The 21,907-nt window shown below is 38.8% G+C and overlaps 1 protein-coding gene across 1 annotated transcript; it reads right to left on the bottom strand.

Moving 5' to 3' along the window:
- Positions 1–1,303: 1,303 nt before the first annotated feature.
- ALG6 (ALG6 alpha-1,3-glucosyltransferase) lies at positions 1,304–21,907 on the bottom strand. The gene is made up of 15 exons (XM_031603764.2): positions 21,807–21,907; positions 19,857–19,968; positions 16,463–16,547; positions 13,493–13,582; positions 12,538–12,626; positions 10,504–10,586; positions 9,795–9,859; positions 7,371–7,556; positions 6,733–6,868; positions 4,621–4,706; positions 3,969–4,053; positions 2,797–2,867; positions 2,377–2,445; positions 2,037–2,235; positions 1,304–1,770 (listed from the first exon to the last, which is right to left on the bottom strand). Exons 2-15 carry the CDS (start codon positions 19,936–19,938, stop codon positions 1,573–1,575), a joined length of 1,524 nt encoding a protein of 507 aa, XP_031459624.2. The 5' UTR covers positions 19,939–19,968; positions 21,807–21,907; the 3' UTR covers positions 1,304–1,572.

Here is a 21,907-nt window from a genome sequence, read left to right as displayed (position 1 = left end):
AGATCTGGTGTGCCACGCTGGGAGACACTCCCTCAGAAAAATTCTAAATGCTTGTGAAAACATTTAAGTTTTGTTGCTTTCCAGCAAACTATTACTGCGTAGGTAAAGAAATAAGATAAGCTGCACTGCCCCCCTCTCAAGTTATAATTACTATTCAGGAATGCCTTTTGTCTAAGCTACCCTGGGTCAAATGTTGGCTGAGATTATTTTTTCCACAACAAATAAAGCTGGAAAAACTGAAGAAATAGTCAGCTTGGAGACACTTCATTGACAGTATTCATAACTCACAGTTGGAAGCACACGGAACAGCTGATTCACACACACAGAACTGATGCTGCAAAGAGGGAGCTCCAGAATGTGCTAATGTCAGTGACAGTTTGGTATGTGCAGAGAGCAGGGAAGTCAGGCAGGAGTCATTAAACAAGGGTGTGCAGTGCTAAAGCAATTCTTACCAAGGTCTGGCTACGAAACTTATGCTAAGAACATTCATTTCTGCTAAAAGCTAACAGCTCTGTTAACATCAAAATGCGTGTCGGTTTGGGGTTGTTTTGTTTGTTTTAAAGATGAGGTCAGACAGAAGCTTTGTTAACTGTGATGAGAGCAAGAGAACAACGATTTAGACAGCATCTCCACCTCTGCTCTCCCCTTTTCTCTGCCACAAGTTTACAGAGAACTAACTTAAATACTTTTTTGGGAGAAGAAAAAGCATGGAAGCCAGTAGCTTGCTAACTGCTCCAGTTCTAAGGAGGAACCAAACAGTAAATAGCGTGTCAGTATGGAAGCACAGCTGACAGCAGGGCCTATGGAAATGGCACTCAGTGTTATCTTAGGGGGATGTCTGAAATAATCACTGACTCTTTGCTAATAGTTGAAAGGAATGTTCCTTTAGTACACGTAAACTTTCCCGCCAGACTGCTCAAGTCTTTAATATTAAGAGTTACCACCACCACCACGCTTGTTTTCTTTTGTTTTAAATACCTGCTGTCAGATGAATTAAGAAAAAGTCATGAAGAATCAGCCGTTCTGCTCAGATCACAGCAGCAGGAGCACCCCACGCTGATGCACAGCTTCAAGCAGCAGCCTGGATGATCTGCAGCACTCTACATGGGAGAATGATGCGTGCATCGACAGGCTGCACAAGGCAGCTGTGTTATAAAACAATCCAGCAGGACAACTTACAGTTACCAGTCAGCAATTACCACTCACCCACACTACGTTGACTTACATGTGCTTTCTGTGCTGGGAAACATGTGAACTTAACGCCAACAGAACAGTTTTTTGTTTTGCTAATACAGCCAGGATATTTTAACATTCATTCAAAATTTGGTCCTTTATTAGGCAATAACAAGTATTACAATTCTGAAGAAAACACATCAACTTTCACTTCCAAGTATTCCTCAAGATACACCTTTAGAACAGTCTTTGATCACTTCACAGCTAAATGTGTTACGTTTCCCAATTTTCATTAGCTTACAAGAATTGCATGACATCATAAACAAGTTCACCTGCAGTGTCAGACACTGCTCACTAAAACCACTGTCCTTTCACAGTTCAGTCCACAATCTTCACAGGTTAACTGACTTTTTTCTGATTCCTACTATTTTTTGAGTCCCAGAGTATGATTACATTAAAATACACCAAAAAGAATAAAAAATGTAAGCAAGAAATACTGGACACTGATACAGGGAATAAATCCGGGAACCTCTGTGGAGGATGCATGGCAGCACTCATCACAGACAGGACGCCCATCAGGGTTACAGACAGAAGGAACTGTAAGACACAATGATGTGTTAGCTAGTACTGATTTAACACCTCACATGAATAAGCTGCTACTTCCATTACTTCGGTGCTCTGTATTCTTCAATCTACACACAGATGACATCACAGGAAAAAAAACTTAGCATACCTCTACCCCGACACAACACGGCGTTCCCTGCAGGACACTTCATTCAGTTATGGACATATGTGGCTTCATGCAAATATTTCAGTACCATGACGAGCTTTAAGTGAGGGCTGTAGGAATTCAAGTTACTCACCAGATTCCTGACAATCTTGGGAAAGGGCTTAAACCAAGTGATGTAGCCCCGCAGGGACAGGGAGAACGGCTTCAGCTGCAGGTCCTTTGCTGAGGTCTTCTCAAATATTGCAAAGGAAGCCACACAGGCTGACAGGAACGCCAGCGTTGTCACAGCGTAGGCCAACAGCAGGCCGTCTTTCAGAAGAAGAGGCAACATACTGTTAGAAGACAATGAGCACAGAAGTGAGTGCACACTGAGGTATCTTACACAAAGCATAAAAGAAGAGCAGAAAAGAATACCCTGATACTTAATAGGATCAGGGAAGAACACTTAAAATGACGCGAAGTGTCTGACTCACCTGAAGGTTGATACAAGTAGAAACCACGTGGCCATAAAAGGGATTTCATTTATGATTAAGCAGACTGGTCTAAAAAATAAAAATTAAAATTAAAACAAACAAACAAACACGGATGCGCTGAGGAAAACCCAGGCAGCACATTAAGCACCACATCCTCTGCCTGGGTGCCCTGCTTCCCTGCTCCTCCAAGCCTCACACAGAACGTTCAGCCCAGCACAAACACCTGCAGCAGGATTCAGGTATAGAGCTTACAGCAGGAAAGACCAGCACAGTTGTATTTATATTTTTTCATTTACAAGTTACTCAGAACAGCAAGTGTGTACTTAACATCAGCTATATTTGTAAGGGAGAAAGCAGCATGCAGTAAGTAATAAGATGAGGAAGACCAGAATAAATATACAGAAAAAACAGTTTACTTACACCGACACTAGGAGAATAGATTTTTCATGTACTTGAAAGGAGAACAGGAAAAATGACAACGCACAACTAACCTGAGAAAAGGAAGTCAGAGATACATTAACGTATGTGACTGCAGCACAAAGCACCGCTTTAGGTTCTCTGCTGCCATAGGCTTTGTATGAATATATGAGCTAAATGAGCTGATTTTTCTAATGAACTGCTACATTTACTCCAGTGCAATTTGCAAGTACACAGAGCTGCTTCTGTAACCACCTATACCTACAGAAAACCCACCCAACGCACTGTTACAAGGCTTACCCAGAATTATTCGGAAAACACTTCATGCAAAGAAGCCCCTTTCACTGAGACCTATTGACAAGTCTCCCCAACATGTGAACGCATTGCTACACATCCTCGTTGCCAGATCTCAGTCACAGCAGGAACAGCTCAGCTTGTGAACATCACTCGAGCACAGCATCATCAACAGCCAATACCCCAAACTGGTTTCAATTTTTTTTTAATTTTTTTTTTTAGTCAAATAGAAATATGCTGGAATACACACAGCAATTCTCAGGAAGGCTAAGTGTTGGCCTCAGGCAATGTTGCAATAAACTCTCAAACAGCACTTACATAAAATTAAAAAAGGAAAACTACCTTATTACTTAAGCATCAGCTCCATAACGTTTTGATTTCAAGGCAATATGATTTTGTACTTACTGACAGTAACATAAATGCTGATAAGTTCAAAGATACGAGGAGACTAAAATGCAAACATTTGGGAAAATAACCTAATTTTCTTTTCAAGCTACTGATGAGCTTACAATGCTCACTGTGAGTTTTTTCACAGAATTTTGCAGCCAATGCATTAAAAAAATAAAAGCACAAGAAAGGAAAAAACTAAACTCCATAAGAATCTCTGTCGTGTAGGGGTTCTTCAGAGGTAAATAATAAAAATACAACACTAAGCTTCTTAAAAACTGAAGCTAAGATTTTAAGTCTGGATGTAAAAGACCAGTCAGACCCTCCTGGCCATCTCTGATAGCAATATGCTTTTAAAACCATCTTTTCAGCAGAACCAACACAGCACTGAATGGCACACAGTGCTGCACGTGTGGCAGCTCTAATTAGAATGGTCACATACCAGCAGCCAGGGGCAGACATACAACAAGGAGCAATTAAAAACATGCACTTACCAGTGCTAATTTAAATCCTCGTAGGGATGGCTGGACAGTCAGCTTGATACAAGTAGGAAGCAGGCTCAGGAATGTTACAGCAAAACTAAGGGATTTTGCAAGAAAATTGGTTTGAATATATGAGTAACTACTTCAGCTGTATCACATAATCACTTCTGAAATCTCTGTGCACCTTAGAAATTTAACAGTAATTTTCAGAAACAAAAAAAAAAACACTCAGGGAAACAATTAGAGATGGAGAGCACTGAGTGGTCCTCACTGGTAGAAGTGTTTTTGAAAAAGGAAGGTTTCGTTAGGATTTCAGCTGCTGTAAATCTAAACTCAAACTGTTTACTTCTCTGAAAAAGAAGAACTCCAACTTCGGAGAGCATCAAAAGTTGTAATTATTGTTTGAAGAAGAAAGCATGCAGATTTTAATTCAGTCTTAGCCAACTAAGTAGCTAAAGATCACTATATAAAAAAGCAGGAAGTTTTGTAGTCGTAAATTTTCCTAACAGTACTTGGGAAACATTTATCACTTGAAAGAAAAACACAAAGAAAATATTTTTTCAAGATTTTAAACACCATTTCTTGTAATTCATTGAAAAAATTACTGATTTTGCAAAAAACACTGCAGATGAAATACATCTAAAGCACTTCAGCTATGTATTACCTGAGCTTGAGTTGTGTCTGAGGTGATATTACATTCTTTATCTTTATAAGGACACTTAGGCTGCACCAAATGTTGGCTACTTTATCCTGGGGAAGAGAAGCAAACAAACAAATAGGCAATTAGTCATCAACTGCACCACTAAAGCTTCTGTCAGAGACAGAAAGAGGGTTTGGGGAAAGGGGGAGATTTTTTTTTTTAATGATTAATACTGCCAAAATACACTTGTGAATATATAGTATAAGCTGAGGTGTAACTTAAATGATTCTCATTTTCAGTCAAATACAGAAAGTTTCAAAAAGCCCAGCTGAAACATGTTCTAATGCAAAGTAGTTCTCCAGCACAAGAGCCTACAACTGGTCACAAGATCACACATTTCATGAGAATAAGGCTCAGAAGCCACCAGTCCCTAGAAAAACTCTGGGGTATATGAAACCTTTCCCAAATGTGAAGAGATTCTGTATACTGTCACATTTCATTACATACCTGAATGTACTTAGCTGTGCTTACTGCTTGCTAGCAATGACAGAGTTAACCACTAATAAATCAAGAAGTCTAAAGACATTAGCAGTTGTGCTAGGATCACTTTCAAAATTAAATTTGTAACTACAGCTATCATGCTCATGAAACTCATCCCTAAACAGCTGCTTGAAACACAGCTGTGTAGACATAACAGCAAGAGAGCTACTAGCACCAACAACTGAGCCACTTTCCTCATATGCTCACCAGCAATACAGAGTATGTGCTTCAAATCTGCTGAGGATTACAAGTGAACAGAGGGTCTGGCAGCACCAGCACACACACGGGACGCCTACTTAATAGCCAATCTGATTTTACAACCATCAGCATTTGTTACTGCTTCTGTAAATGGGAACCAATTCAAAGAACCTGTTACATGCACCCCAGTATAAATTTACTGCACATTGCTTACGTGGACAATTTCTCATTTTATCTAGATTAGCATCCAGCAGGTCAGTCCCCTCATCAACTCACAAAATATCTGGGCTAATATTAGACTAAAATCCTTAAGCTTTTTCAGACTCACTGGTTATTGTCACTTACAAGTATTATTTTTGAACTTCGAACTGCACAAGAACAAATAGTTTTGGTCACCACACTTTTAATAAATTTCAGATAATTCCCAAGGAATAGGGATGTTGTTTTTCAGGGGATTGAGGAGGTCTTTTGTGCACTTGTTTATTAAACAACAACATGAAACCATAGAATATACTCTGAGAATGCTGTCACCTAAACAAAACTCTGCCTGCAGTACAGTAGCATTAGCTTCTCAAGAAAAAAAGACAGTTGTGCTATTATTTATATCTAAAGAAGATTAAAAGAAAATTCAAGATGAGCCCAATGTGTGTTTGCTTAAATCCCTGCAACATCAAAAGAAACAAAATTCAGAGCTTCATTTCCTGGGTTCAACTTGAAGTTGAGAACTCGCTTTTGCAAAGGTGACAGTAAGTTTTGTGTCACGTTAAACAAAGCACCAACAACTCCCTGTTACTTTGGGAAGAAGCACCCTTTTTGTACCAGTGATACTCCTGTAAACAAGTCTTTGCTTTACTGGATTAAGGCTGCAGCACTCAGCACTGCACAGTATGCAAGTGTAAACAACCTGGGGAAAGGAAAAGAATAGATTCACAACTTCTGGGGAAAAAATTGAGGAAAACTTGCACTAGAAGTACAAGTCAGGTTAAAAAGGAACATCTACACTGCACTCAAAATTGTTTGTTTGTTTTAAATCCTGTCAAAAAAAGCTGAGTAGAATCAAAGAGGCTGATTCTGCTAACATTTAAGGTTATATCTTCTGACACTGTCAATTACTATGGAATCTCTCTCAGTGGAAAAATGTATGGATTGAAGTATGAGTTTGATGATGGGATAAGTGTTGTCTACTCGTATAATATCCTGGAAGATGCCAGCTGAGCTGGGGTTAAATACTGGATTAAATAACTGGCAAGAAATGACTGCTGAAGAAGCCATCTCAAATTACGAGTTCTGTGGTGTGTCTCCCACATGAAATCCCTAAAGGTCACGATGAAGGTTTCTCAAGGGATCTAAGAATACAGAACATTTGCAGCAGGGTGGGGGAGAAGAAAACATGCATGCCTCAAACAAGCCTCGGTCAATGGGAAAGAGTCTTCTGAGTACTTGCATGATTTGTTCCACATCAGTACAGAATGGAAGCCAGCAGACAGCAAAGGAAGCCACCACTGTCCCTGCTAATTTAATTAACAACAATAACCTGCAATAAAGAGAATAGTTTACATCAGAGACGATAAAGACAGCTACTCTTAACAAAAGTCAGTTCTTTCTTTATAAGTTAAGTCTTTTTTAAAAAAGAGAACTGAAGGTAACCAGCCTGAACAAGAAGAGGCACCAGTACCACAGGAAAAGCTCATCATCCCCAGATTAGCAAGAACAACTCCATGAGAAGCGGAGAGCTACTGCTGTCCATCTAATCTGGTTGTCCATCGGGTTGCCCATCATAGCCCACATTTAATCTAGCAGACAGAAGGCAGAGTCCTGAGGAGAGACAGCTTAAGAGATTTTGCTATCTTTACGTGGAAATACTTCATGTAGATTTCAACAAGAAACGCTTGTTTTGCGGGAGAGGAATACATTAGGACAAGGTATCTTCCTCTAGAAATTAATTCAGCAATGTGAACATAAAGAGAATCACGTTCTCAGTGCCAGGCTGCCTGAGTATATTCTTAAGCAAAATCAAATGCTTTAAAGCCACTTACCCCTTTCCTTTCAGTCCCTTCTTGAAACATTTTCCAAGTAAATAGCAAAAAAAAGGCAGAGAATGGTAGAGTTCCATTTGCTTATAATTTAAGGCCAAGCAAAATGCTACCGACCCCAGAAGGTCCCAGTCATAAGACAAGCAAAGTACACCCCACAAGGCAAATCCAAGGCTCACTGAGTTGTATATGTTTTTTTTTTATGTTAAGGACAAGATGCACATCTTAGTACTGGAAATTAGTAATGAGTGCCCTGAGGGACAAGTGTAAAATTGCATGCAAAGTAAGTTATCCCTAGTTTTAGAAACCACATTGTCAGTTGTGGCTATTTTCAGAGAAATACTTCTATTTAAAGCCTTTAAAAAATATATTTCTAAGACTTAACTCAAAAATTACATGGGCAAAAATGAGAACAAATCTTGCATTTATGTTAATTATACATGTAAAATATTGTCAGTCAACCAAGCTTTGAGTTGAACTAGTAACAAAATGCAATAAGATGCAACAGAATATACTTCTATGGCACTTCCATAATTAAAGCTTTCACGAGCCTCTCCTCTCACAAATATACTTAAAGAATATTCAAGTGTTGGTATGTAAATTGTGTATTCTTTACCTCCAGGACTGCTGTGCGTGTGTGAGAGATAATATTACATGTGCAATGCACCCTCATCCACCAGGAGGTTCCTTAGTGGCTAAAACTGTATAAACCATGAATAAGAGTTACTAAAAGCAGTTACATCCCTTGCATTTTGAAAACAGGTTCCCAAACTCAGGTGAAGACTGAAAGTTAGTTAGAATTAAAATACAACAGAAGATCAGCTTTGTCTCCTACCCTTAGTCTCACACCATGGCAGAAACTATCAGATATGCTTGTATTCTCTATTTTGCTTTCTCTTTGTCAATATAAGTACCTATAACAACACATTCAGATAATCTAAATTGTTTTCAATCCACTCATTTCCCATCCAAAATCACCACAAATATTTGAGATCTCATCAATTTCGCACTGACAAATTGTTAAACCAACAGCTGGGATCTTTAAGGGATGTGCAGCAGCAGCAGTTAAGGTTAAGTAAACCTATTGACTTCTTGGGAGCTGGTGACAAATAGTAAAGTTATTCACAGTCATTGGGCTGGAAGAGACCACAGGAGACCATGCAGTACATCACTCTGCTCTACCTATGCCATTACTGACATCACACTTGCTGAATCTTTTCTTAAGGAACTTTGTGCTGCAGATTCCACAGCCTCTACTGACAAGCTGTCCCAGCGTGTCATTGTGATTAAGGTTCAAGATATTTATTTATGTATTTGAAAACCAAATATTCCCTAGGTTAGCTTAGGGACATTACTGCTGATTCTATACACCATAAGACATACACACAAGAAAACTACCAACCAGATTGTCTTCCTTGTTGTATCTCTCTTACACACCAGAAACCAAATCCTGGGCCTTCTACTGTTTTACCAGCTCCTCTCATCTAAGATGAGCTGCATTCATCCTATTCTTGGCCATACACGATGTCTTTTTAAAGATGATCTATACCTTTAGGCAGGTCAAAAACAGAATTTCAGAATTCCTGAACTGTATCTCAAATATCTAATGCAATGATTTTTTTTTTTTTCCTTTCAAGAGCTTCTTTCTAAGATGCATTGCCATCCAAGCTCATAATTAGTAAATTATTGGATTATCAAAACTTGGTTTAGCAGATGCTGAGATTTCATATCTCTTAAAATACTTCAGTGCCCACATTTATCACCTGCAGGATTGTGTCCCTCTGTGAGCTGCCACTGAGCAGCACAGCCTGGAATAGCCAGCTAACAACATTTACTTGCTGATGGGCGAAGCAGGCATAAGAACAGAAACAGTAAAAAGACCCACCTGTGGGGGTGCCTACCACCAACACTGACTAATTAGCTCCAGTGACACAGCTCAGATGCCTAACTCCTAAATGGCTAGGCATTATGCAAAGTGAATCCACTCCTGAGTAATTGCAAGGACAAGATGGAATGGTACATTTTAGAGAAATGAACATTTCACACTATTGTGCTTGACATGCTCTTCTGCTATCAAAAAGATCTCAGGCAATTCCTTTTCCAAACAAATCACAGGAGCACAAGCTATTCTTCTTTTCAGTCATACTACCATTGACATTTTCAGCAATAAAGTGACTGACAGAAATACAAGCTTCAGGCACAGAAAGAACACTATTTATGTTTGGATTGATTTGTCCCAGTAGCAACTCTTCATCTCCAATATATTCCAGACATATGGTTTGCTCTACCAGTTCTGCTTTGTGGTAGGCAGAGGCCCCTGAGATGAAGTCATCTGCCTCCCTCTCAGCAAAAGACAATTACTGAAAGAACAGTGTTACTTCATAAATGGAAACTCCTTTCACTTCACTGTAAAAAAAAAAAGGATACTGGAAGTGTCCGTGGTCAATAAGAATGAGGCCTGGATAAAGAAGTATACAGAGAGCACTGGAAACCTGGACAGAAGGATCAAAAAAGAAAGAAAATAAGAATTAGACATAAAAAACATACTACAACTCCAGTAGATAAATTTGCCCCTCCATGGTGCATCCTAGATGTAGGAATCTTTCTCTCCAACTAATCTGTCAGTAATATTTTGAGGAATAAAAATGGATACAGAATTTCCATAAATAAGAAAACACTGAATGAAGCCCAGCCTGCTCTTTGCCAACCAGCTCAGAAATCACTCACACCCATCTTAAGCCTCAAAACCACTCCAAAAATTGGAAGACTTTTTATTCCAGAAGAATATTGGTTCTGCCACAAGGAGGGTGCAAGGCACAGCAGTTCAAACATCACAGCTCAAATCTTGTTTTTACCAATCAAGTAATACACTCAGAAAGAAATATAATTCAGTACTTCAGTGCATCTTGCTATTGCTATTGAAAACTTTAAAATAATTGCTATAAAATAAGTTAATCCCTTTTTTTCTTCACTGAAAAGTTGCTAATGTGAGCTATACCGACTGTCATTGGTTTTATGTGAATTGACACCAGTGCTCTATACATTAACTAATTCTCACCCTGTTCAGTTTCTATCATTTTGACAGCTTGGCTTTTATTGTTTTTGTCTTTTAATTACACAAACATCAGATACTTGCCTTCTTCTTAGTAGATGTTTCCTTTAAGGAACAGCAATATAAAATAACTGCAGGAATATAAATCAGCAAATCAGCAACAAACACTGAAAAATAAAGATTAAACCCACATTAGAATCCTCCCACGTAACTCAGCGTAATACAATTTACATTGCCCATTTTCATGTGGGCTGTGAATATTTTACTGCTTAATTTTAACCTTCTGATGTTCCACATCTTGTTTGCATCCTGTGTAAAAACTCAGATAACTACAGAGCACTGAAGTCAGACCTGTTGACTATCTCTGAATGTGGGCTTTACAGCTCTATCTTAATGTGAAAACTCCATATTAGTCACTCAAGTCAACTGAGGGTCAAGAAGCAGGCATTATAGTTTCAGCTGAATATGCTTTTCCATCGTCTTACGTTGTACTGCAGTATGTTGTTGTTTTAAGGATAGCTCAAATTTGGCAGTCACACTGCATCTAACACTGTCCAAATATTTTACATAAGACAGTGGAAAAATATAGGCAAGTAAACATTAAAATACTCAAATGTTCTTCATTAGAATAAACAGAGTCGTTACACTTTAAAGGACTAAAAGAAATTGCTCTAGATAATGTTCCTAACACTAACATTTCTGATGCCCAAAGGCTGCTGCTTCCATGTGTTCAGCTGTCCTAACTTCTGGCACAGCCTCAGTCAATAATGGGGCACACTCCAGTTCCTCACATGCTGAAATGAGAGAAGGCATTCTTAATTCTCAAAAGAAATCAACTACAACTAGATCCAATGAAGCTTTTTCTTTTTTTTTTTTTTTGTCAGAATACATAGTTCAAAGCCATAAATGTATGTAACAAGCTTTAGATTATAAAAAATTCCAACTTATTTTTTTGTTAGCTACTATGGATGTGGCCAAACAGACTAAATTCGGTCCTTGGTTTTCATAATCTGCCTACAGCTTGTAGTTATAAGAGGGTCAGTGAGACAAGAACCAGCAGGTTCATCTGCCTAGGATTATGTCAAAACCAGCAGCTGAATTCTTCTTGATTGTTGCCTTAAGAGCTTAAGCTTACATTATTTCTATAAGCAGATTTCAGAAAACGTGCTATTATTCCATCACAGGCTTTAGAAGAAAATGTTTATAAAGGTATCAGTTATTCAGTATAATAATAATTCTGTAGATTTAAGCCACAATTAAACAAATGTACCCAAGGCATTAGCAAAACAAATACACTGACACTTAATATAAAGGTGTAACATGAACAGCTGACACTGAATGTTCTGAATTATTTTAATGCATTATTTTAATGGCTGTTGTTTAAGAAGTGTTTAATCAGTACTCCTAGATCTATCAGTGGTTTATCAAGTGAGTTGATTTCAGAATTAATACAGACCATTTCAAGGATAATTAAGTTTTAGAGATTTTTTTGTTTCAATTCAATCGATTATTAGAGACCAGACTGAGAGGTTCATGAAGTACAGAAAAGCTATTGATGAACAGCAAGTTCTGCCACTGTAATCAGAAAGCATTTTCTGCAACAATATCAGCACATGAAGCAAAGGACAGGTTTAAAATGCTAGAAAACAGTAACAAGGTAATTTGGCATCTGTTGTTGCCCTGAGAACAAAAGTTCACTGGATGCACTGTTTGTTGTCCTTCTAAAAGAGCCAATTAAATTCAGTTATTTCCATTCTTTTTCTACCCTTATCTTTGTCAGAGCAGTTTGAAAGAATCAAACGGTCAGAAAAGCAACTGCATGGAAGTGATATTCAGTATAGAAGTACTAAAATACACTTTTACTTTTTATTAACACAAATTTATTTTCAGGAAGTAGCAACCACTAAGAAAAAAAAAGTGACATCTTCAAAATATCAAATATCTCCCACTGCCAGGTAAGGTATAAAAGCTCACAATAAAGGTCTTTCCACAAAGCCACCCAAGTCAAAGAACTGAGCAACTGGTGAAAACAGATGTATGAAATTAAGCATGCTAAATTAATAAGCCAGACCAAACCGTGTGATCATCCTACAACCAAAGGAAATATCATTTTCCTACCTGTTGTACGCATAAATAACTTATGTGACTGACTCTCATAGCCCCGAGATGTGTGGAGAGCAATCCAATCAGGATTTATTAACTTTGCACTGTAAAACAAAGTACAGACACATCAAAATGGAGACAGTTCTCATTTCCCTTTACACTCCTTTCTGTAATAAAGATGACATGCACAGGAGCATATTCCAAGTATTAAGATGAATGAGAAGAAATATTTCAAAAAGCAATAGTGATCAATGAAAGGTTTTTGTCACCACTAGATCTGCTTATGCTATAGAATTCAGCTATTAAAAAGAAAGGGAATACACTATTTATTAGGACAAGCTAACTACCTTCTAGTTCCACTGACTTTTAAAAAAACAATTGTAAATACCTTTCATGCTTAAGTATTAAATATAAACCATTTACAGTTCACATAGATGCCCCACATAACTGTGCCTGTGCACTTTAACCTACATTCTTATTCCATAAGTCTCATTCCAATGGCAGTAAAGCTCTTGTGGAAAAAGTATTCCAACAACAGAATTCTATTTACATGATATCCAGTCATCAAATGTCACTCAGGCTCTCAATACAAGAGAGGTTTCCCATGCAATGCACTCAAATCCTACAGCGTTTTTTTTCTGTACATCACTGATCCAACAACAGCTTACAGGGAAAGACTGTAAAATTCAGGTCATACCAAAATCTGATAAAACTTCAGGGCCTGGCAAAATAACAAAACTCTTCAGCTCCTCTTGCAATAATTAGGAAACAAAAATAGCAGTACTGGCTTCAAGCAACAGGGATCCCCATTTTATTTATTTCCCTGGCTTTAAAGTAGCAAACAATACTTTCCATCTCATCAGTTTGATAGCTCTCAGCTCCTGTTCTCACTCCTCAGAGGGGAGGAAAAAAAGGGAAATTGGTGTTTTGCATTCTCCACTGTAGTAAATACTTGAAATAATGAACTTACACATAAGCACACAGAAAGCTGTGGTAGGCAGTAAGAGGTGGATAATCAAGGCCCCAGTACAGCAAGTTGTTATCACTTGTATTGAAGTACCTAAGGAAAAAAATTCCACATAAATATATACATGCACATATATAAAAAGAATCATAGAATCACTCAGGTGAAGAATCCACATTTCCAGCTTTGCTTTTGCTCAAGGAAAAGACTGAACATTAAATCAATTTATATATTTTTTCTTTTTAAATCAACGTACTCAAAACTCACAAATGTTGCTAACTTCCTTTTAGCTGCTTTACTTTTCACACAAAAAAATCTCAAGAAACAAAACAAAAGCAATTCAAAACACGCTCATTTGTGTTTGCAAAACAGAAAATCTAAAAACCAACCAAACTACTGTTGGAGTTTCCTTACCTGAAGGGGAAAAAAATCCTTCACATTAATTGCATTTGAAAAAAATCCAGAGATTTAAGACAAAGCCTGCACAAAATCAGTATCTACAGTTGTAGATATTTATGTGGAAGGTTTTGCAGATCCTCATTTCCATCTACAAACACAACCTCTACTTCTTATGTATGTTGATTATACCAGAAGACGGCAGTCAATTTGCCAAAAAGGAAATAGGAGCAATGCAATTAAATGGAAATTTCAAGAGAATGGGAATTTACTAATTGTTTTCCTTATAATAGTCCCAGATTCCCCCTTTTTCTTTCTAGACTTGGATGGTACATTTAATAAGCAACAACCATTTCTGAACAGTTAAAATTTACCTGCAACTCCTGCACAGTGTAACTTACAAAGCTGAGAACTGCTTCTGCTCAACATACCAATAGTCTGAAAAAGCCTCACTGGAAGTTATGCTGCCAGAAAACAACTCAGCAGAAGTAAAAAAGGCAATATCAAGCTATATCATAGATAAACAAAGGACAGCATAGACGTGGAAGAAAGTATGGCACACCTGGTTTAGTGAGGCAATTCCATCAGTGTGAATGTAGGAGCCAAGAGGCAAGGAAACTTTTAGAAAGCAAACCAAGTTAATGGAGCAATGCCTCCTGAATAACCAACAGGTTACAAATCTCAATCAGTTGTGTCAGCCACAAGCACTTCATCTGTTCCTACCTCAGAGGAAAACTCAGGAGGAAGACATGAGAGACACAAAGAAAAAGGATTTTCCTGTTTGTAATTCCCTCATGCGAGCATTTCTATGGAAGGCTGACAGCAGCTAGAATTAAGTCACCTCCAAATGAGAAACAAAGGGCTTTATCCAAGAAAAATAGAAGTTACAAACATAAGGCATCAGATCCTTCATACCTTACAGCAAGAAAGACATGCCAGTCTATTATAACTGCCAAGGGGCAAGCTCTTGCATTTTCCAGTTTCCCCCTTCAAACTCAAAAAATTTTTGACATTTATTATTCTAAATGATGTTTCTTGAATTCCTTATGAGCTGTCTGAAATATCTTACGAACTCATGATAAGTCATATTTCTTCGAGCTGCATCTCTGCTTCTTATTTTACCATTCAATATTGCTCATGCCAAAGCAGTTCTGATTCTTCATACAGATTTTAGCAGCCTGCCACTTGGTGGAAAGCTTTCCAATTAAGTTGCATGCTGGTTTTGTGATTTTACCTTCTGTAAATTCACAGTTCCAACAGAAACCCAGTAACGCTTAGCAAAAAACAAACAAACAAAAAAACCCTTCAGAGATTTAAATAGCAGTATAAGACATTTTAATAAGAAAGAATGTTTTTTACGTAGCTCTTAATACATAATGAGAAGATCTAAAAATACAAAGCTACTTAAATTCTTATTCTGGTATTTAAGAAAAATGTTTTTTGAATCATTGGAAACATGCACGGAATATGCAGCTATGTTACATATACAGGTCTGTGCAATGGTAATAATGACAAATTCTGTGGGGAAAAAAAATCAGGAGATCTAGAAATCTGATAGGACTGCATTCTCATAAGAGAACTGCTCTACTTACTTAAATAAACGTGCTTGCTGAACAGACAGCTTTTCTAAATACTAAGGCAAATAATACTAGAAGCAATTCAAATCTCAGCCTCAAATCTGAGCATCTATTTTTCCCAGTGTACCAGAGCACAGTGTCTCTTGATACATGCATTTCTGTAATACAGGAGGAGAAAGAAAGCTCAGCTTTCTTCTACAAAGCAATCCCTCGCGTGTCAGCTGAAATGTCCTTTCCAAACTCCCAAGACAAAGTACCACTTCACTGCAGATTTCCGTTTCCAAAGCAGCCACAATCTGTAAAACTTCTGTTCTAAATAAAACAAAGACCCAATACAACAAGACGGCGATGCCCAAGCGGCAGCCCATAGGCTAAACCCAGCCTGCAACACAGCCTCACCCAAGCCCTGGGAACGCCCAGAAATAACGACTGCCATAACTCTGAACTTTGAGTACATGCAGTTCTGCCTACAGAGCGGATCAAAGCTGCCAACTCTATTATTACATCTCTCCATTATCCCAGCTCTGGCATAATGAGAGGTTTAGGCGTCCCAGAAAGAGGAAAATAAAATGATAATATAGGCTCTATATTGTGAATCCCAGAGTCACGTGCAAAGTTCCATACAGCAACAAGCTTTCAGGATTGTCCCTGCATATTTACAGAAATAGAATTGAATTCATCTTCTATTCTGTAGTATTCAGTTCAAAACAAAGTTGGAGTTTCACAGCAGTGAATATCACCAGTCAGAATATCCTCCAGAAAGCTAATATCCAGCAAGCCAAACTTCCATATTTTAGCTTGCTTATTTTGTGAAGAAAACGGTATTTCAGTCTAAGAACCAGGTGATACTCTGCCACTAGAAAAGTATTTTTAGAATAGTTCTGAGAACAGCAAAAGATACGGCCGACATGACAGATGAAGGTATACTTAATGAGGTGTAAAACAAAGTTTCACTCCATTTACCCCTTGGTAACCTGAACTATAACATAACAGCACTACGTACCACTGCCTGATGGGTAAGTTGTAAGTAACTTCTTGCCAGTGTCTCTGAGCTTCATAGTCTCCATACATAGGTGGTTTTCCTGCACCTAAAAAAAAAAAAAAAAATGGTTACAGTATTTATGAATTTATTCTGTTTATACATGTCTAGAGAAAAAGCAAACTGTATTTGCATATTCTTACAATACTAATTTTATTCTCCATTCTTCTATTACGTTTGAGAAGAAAAAAAGACCTTATCTGTTCTACAGTCTAACAATTACCAAAAAAAGCTTCACGTGTTCCTTCGGCTTTCTGGATATATCTGTGATGAGCATTTATCAAGATATCCCAGTGTGAAGAACAGCCTTCTCATCTGACAAAAAAAAATCATTACCAAGTACCGATGAGAAACGTGGCACTTTCTCTGCAATAAGAAAACATTCATAGCAGATATCTTACACCCATGTTGTACCAACTACATTTCCTCAGTAAGCAACCATAGACAAGGCTTCAGTCACGCTGTGGTACCTCGCCACTGCTTTTGTAATTAACAAGCAGCCTTATTTTTAAATTCACTTAGAAGCAGCACCTCCCAAAACCCCTCCAGTTCCTCTCCCTTTCCTCTATTACTTTGTGATGCTACCAAGAAAATCATATAATCTGTTCCTTACCTCATGATTCTTAGTAGTTAACACAGACCTCTTATCAGATCAGCACACAGAATTGGTTTAGAGTATTTTTTTCCATAGAAAACTTCTAAATAACTGTTCCATTTTGGTTTACTGGAATCCTCTCTCACATTTTTCAAGTGAGTGATTGTTAGATAGCAATTTGCAAAGCAAATTATGTTAAAGGATACTTTTCACACACATGCACATAAATCTCTCAGGAAATCAAAAGCTTTCTTCCCATGGAAAAAAGCTTTATCAGTGCAAATACTTCAGCTGCCCACTCAGCAATGATTTCTTAACATAAGCCTGACTCTGGTAATGGCAGAATGTTAAGCATCTTGTATCACAGTTTATTTATTTCTATTAACCTCTGCTTACTGAGAACAGAAGCTGGACTGATGGTACTTCCACTAAAACATCGACACTAAATAGACAAAATTTAAGAGTTTCTTTAAAACACAGGAAAACTATCTATAGTTTTTCCCCATGATCTAAGTCTGTGGGAGCTACACAAGCTCAGATATCTTCTGTTTATTTCTGAGTAGTAGAGAGAATAAATCTCCACTAACTTACTCCTGAGTAGGAGACAGAACAGATTATTTCCATCATATGGCACATGCAACTAGAAGTTTCCTGAATCAGGGAGCTCACTGACCAATAGGACTCTTATCAGTGTCCTTTCTAGAGCTAAAATCTACAAGAACCTGTCACAGTGTTTCTAAAATAGAAAAAATGTGTTACCAGATTTTCGAGTATACGTAGCACACATACACAGACAATTTCCCTTCCTTCCAGGTAAAAAAGCTATAGATAAAGAAATTAACTCATTTCAGAATGAATTGAAATGCTTTTAATTTACTGTGGTCTTAATCAGTTCTATTATTAATAGGAAGCAAAGTGTTAAAGGTCTGATGCTGCCTTTCAACACGAGTATCTAGCTTCTACTCATTTAGCATGAACTTTGTAATTGCATGAAAACCTCAGATACACAAAGCTTAATTTTCCCCAGTAATTATGCAAGACCAACTATTCTAAGGTCATCATAATTAGTAACCACTCAAAACCAGGCATCAGTTATCTGTTTTATCCCCATCATCACCCTAATTCTAGCCAGAGATCCAAAACTATGCTAAATAGCAAGCAGCAACAGAATGGAAATGAAAGCGCAATCCAACACTGCCCAGTAAATGAGGGCAGAATTAACCTCCCTCCATCTGGTCAGCCATGCGACGCACGGTTCCGAGTGTGCTGAATCAGCACTTCAACCAGAGCCTGCCTCTGAGAACACGGACTGCTTCTAATCCTTTCTCAGTTATATTGCACTCAGTGACAGAAAGCAAAAATGGACCACGTCAGTTTAGACATCACCCTGTCCGATTTCTTTCTTGTCCCCACTAATTCAAGGTTTATTTCATGTGAAGGAAATCAAAGCAGGGTGATGGGAGGGAGGAATTCTAGTATGCTTCTGTATTTGACAGCTCTAACGTTCAGATTAATTTTTTTCCCCCAGACAACGTTGAAAGTTAAACAAGTGCTCTGATAATTTGCTGGATTGGACTGGATTCAGATTTTCCTATTCCAAAAGAAGTTATACGGTCGCTCTGTATGAAGTAAGTGTGATTGCTCTGTATGAAATAAGTGTGTGCATACAGACACATAAAAAACAGAGAAAAATGTGTTTTTTAATTCAGTCGTTATTTTAAGACTTTCAGAACCTGGATTGGTTTGCAATTCTTTTCAACTCAGAAGAATCCAATTAGTAATGTAAATATGCACAGTACAACAGAAATTTACTGTCACTCAGCAACATAGAGATTGTCTCTCTGCACACGGGTGGGCAGAAGAGAGCCTCCATCACAGATCTTTTATGAGGGCATTTCCAGAAAGCAAATTAAAAATAACTACGTAACAAGTCACAAGTGCAATTTATCTTCAAGCAAATCCCTTCATGTATATAAAACTCAGGAGTTACCAGTTCAAAAATCACTTTGAACCATACTGAACAGCTCAGGGGATGAAGTTCCCAATTGCCTTAACAGCAAACTAGAATTTGACTGAGCTTGTGATTCTTTTAGCTGATGGGGACTGAATGTAACGAGGCATTTAAAAATAAAAACCCACAGAGAGAGATCTTTGTGCACATGTATGCACAGTGTTGGAATGCCGCTGAGAGGTTCGAAAAAACTTGCTAGCTCTTTGCAAGCATTGGAGATGGGGAGGAGAAATACTCATCTATTAAAAGAATATAGCTCTGGTTCACGTTGTAAACAACCTTAAGTAAGTATAGCTATGGGACACAGTGCAATCACTCACTTCGCGTCACCTTTATACCATCTTCATTATCACCAGCACAGTTTTATCTAAATATAAGTTAAGGTTGCATCTGTTCTAGAACTTAAAGGACAAGATTAAACAAATTTATGGCTGGACTGTAGTAATACACTGCAACTACAGGAGTGACAAAGGCATAGGAGCGGACAGACGGCCATTCTTTTGCTGCTCCCAAAGCATTAGCGACCCTCCCTGCACCCCCCATGCAGCTGGGATATTTATCATTGTGCTTATTTTTACCAAAGCAGCCAAGCTATTATAGCAGCCTTAGGGAAATAGGCCCTAAGCCACAACAATACTTGAAGCAGCACACTGCTTCCTACTTATGATTTTGTATGCAAGTTTACTTTAATTTATCACAAGCTCCATAATTCACCTTCAAGTGTTGTTCTACAGACTGTGAACAAGAATTACCTGAATAAGAACCAAGCGATACAGTCCAGCGTACAGTAAGTGCCAGTAAAACAGTAATTGTCATTAAGGTCCACTTCTCCATAGCTTCTCTTTGTAACAAGCCAAAAGGTACCTAAAAAAACAAGCAGACAAAAGAAAAAAAAACAGCTACAGCACCATCTGTTTTTGTTTCTTAGCCATTTAATGGCACTACTGACAAGTTCTCCTAATTCTGAGCTAGAAGCTGGCCAGGGATCTGACAAACTGCATAAAAACAACAGCAAAAGGAAAGTAAAAGACTTCAAATTGCTTTGAAGAACTCAGCTATCAAATTAAGTCTATTCTGTACATACATGTATGTAATTAAGCTTCCCCTTAATAAGTTCTGCACAATCTGTTATACACACAAAGCACGTTTCACCTGTGACAACAGAAAGTTGTTAAGTATCTTCAGTAGCCCACGAACTGGTATTCATGCCTGAAAGAGGAAAGTGCCTTCAAAGAAACATATATACAATCCTAGCTCAATAAAGTAGGGGAAAAAAGGACTAAACGTTGTTAACAAGCACACAGTTTAAAGCAGTGAATATATGGCATTAAGTTAATGTCAATTTCTGGAGTAAAAACAGCATAGCTGAGCTACGGAAAATGGAGGTCTGATAGAAGATTCTCTGCTGGCTTAAAGTTATTCCAAAATTATACCAACAGAAATGTTGATTCTGCCACATGCATCAACACTGAGATCCAAGTAATAGGAAAATGGTGATGTTGCCCTATTTAAAAAAAAAAAAAAAAAAAAAAAAAAAGCATAAATGGAAAACGCAAAATTTGCCTCAGAAGAGTCAAAGCTAAAGTTCAGCCTCTCAGAAAAAAAAAAAAAAAAAAAAAAGAAAGAAAGAAAAAAAAAATTAAAAAAGAAGAAACTGTTCCAGAGTTGACAGTGAAAATAGCAATACATCTATTGGGTGTCCCTCAGCTGTACCAGCAGCACCATCTCCTCATGTCAGTGAGGCACTGCGGAGCAGAGGACAGCTGGGCACAGCTGCCAGGGCCTCTCCTGGCAAAAGAGGCAGCAGCCAGCTTAAATGAGTGCAACATAGTTGACAATGCCAGAAAAAAAAGCACTAGTATGCTGTCTCAGTAACAGAAAAGCAACATCACAAGATGTGCGCTGCTCAAACTAAATTCATACCTATCACTTGTGGAAAGCTGGGACCCCCCAGCACCGAGGGGAAATACAGCTCTTTGAACAATATAGACCCGTGACAGCAGCAGATCCCCATCTATAGGCTGAAAAGCGAATGCTGATCTTTGTGTGCATCCTTTGCTACACCTTGCAGGAACAACACAGGCATGATGAACACAAAACGCTGCAACCCTGTGAGCGTTTCACCATCAGCCAACTCTGACGGTCCTTCTAATATCCTTCCCTGCCTCCTTTTCTCCTTCAGTAATTACCCCATACCTCAAGAATACCAACACTGTGCTTTAATCGGGCGGCAAAGCAGGGATCTTTAACTGCTGCTACCTCACAGAGCCCAGCGTTCAGGGAGGCTTCCAGGAGGCGGCCTCAGCTCCAGCTTTGCCCTCTGCCTTCGGAGCAGCACCTGAGGGCGCCTGGAGCCAAAACAGCGCCTTTAGGCACAAAAAATCCCCGTCACGGCAAGGAGCCGGCGGCCCTTCAAGCGGTAATCGGGGAGATGCTCAGCAGCGCCCTTCATCCCTCAGGAGCGTGCACCAAGCTGAGAATTCCTCTCCTTTCAGCAACACCGCTTACCCAAAGGCCCACGGCGTTCCCTCCTCCCTGTCAGACGTTTAACTCTGACATATTCATTCCTCGCACCCGCCCCACATCGCCACGCTCCTGCTCAGCAGATCGCAGCGCTGACCCTGCCCTTCCCTTCCCGCCGCCCGTCCCGTCCCGCCGAGCCCTGAGGTGAGCGGCGCGCGCCTCCCCGCTTCCCGCCTTACTGGACACAACGGCCGCGCGCGCGCTTCCGCGTTCGAAAACGCTTCCGGCCTCCGCCAGGCCCTAAGGCGGCGCGGGGCGGCGCAGTGCGCATGCGCGTGAG

Source organism: Phasianus colchicus, chromosome 9 (assembly GCF_987193195.1).
Source record: "Phasianus colchicus chromosome 9, bPhaCol1.hap1.1, whole genome shotgun sequence".
Classification (NCBI taxonomy): domain Eukaryota; kingdom Metazoa; phylum Chordata; class Aves; order Galliformes; family Phasianidae; genus Phasianus; species Phasianus colchicus.
Note: the sequence above shows the minus strand (reverse complement) of the source record. Positions and strands in the feature narration are given on the sequence as shown.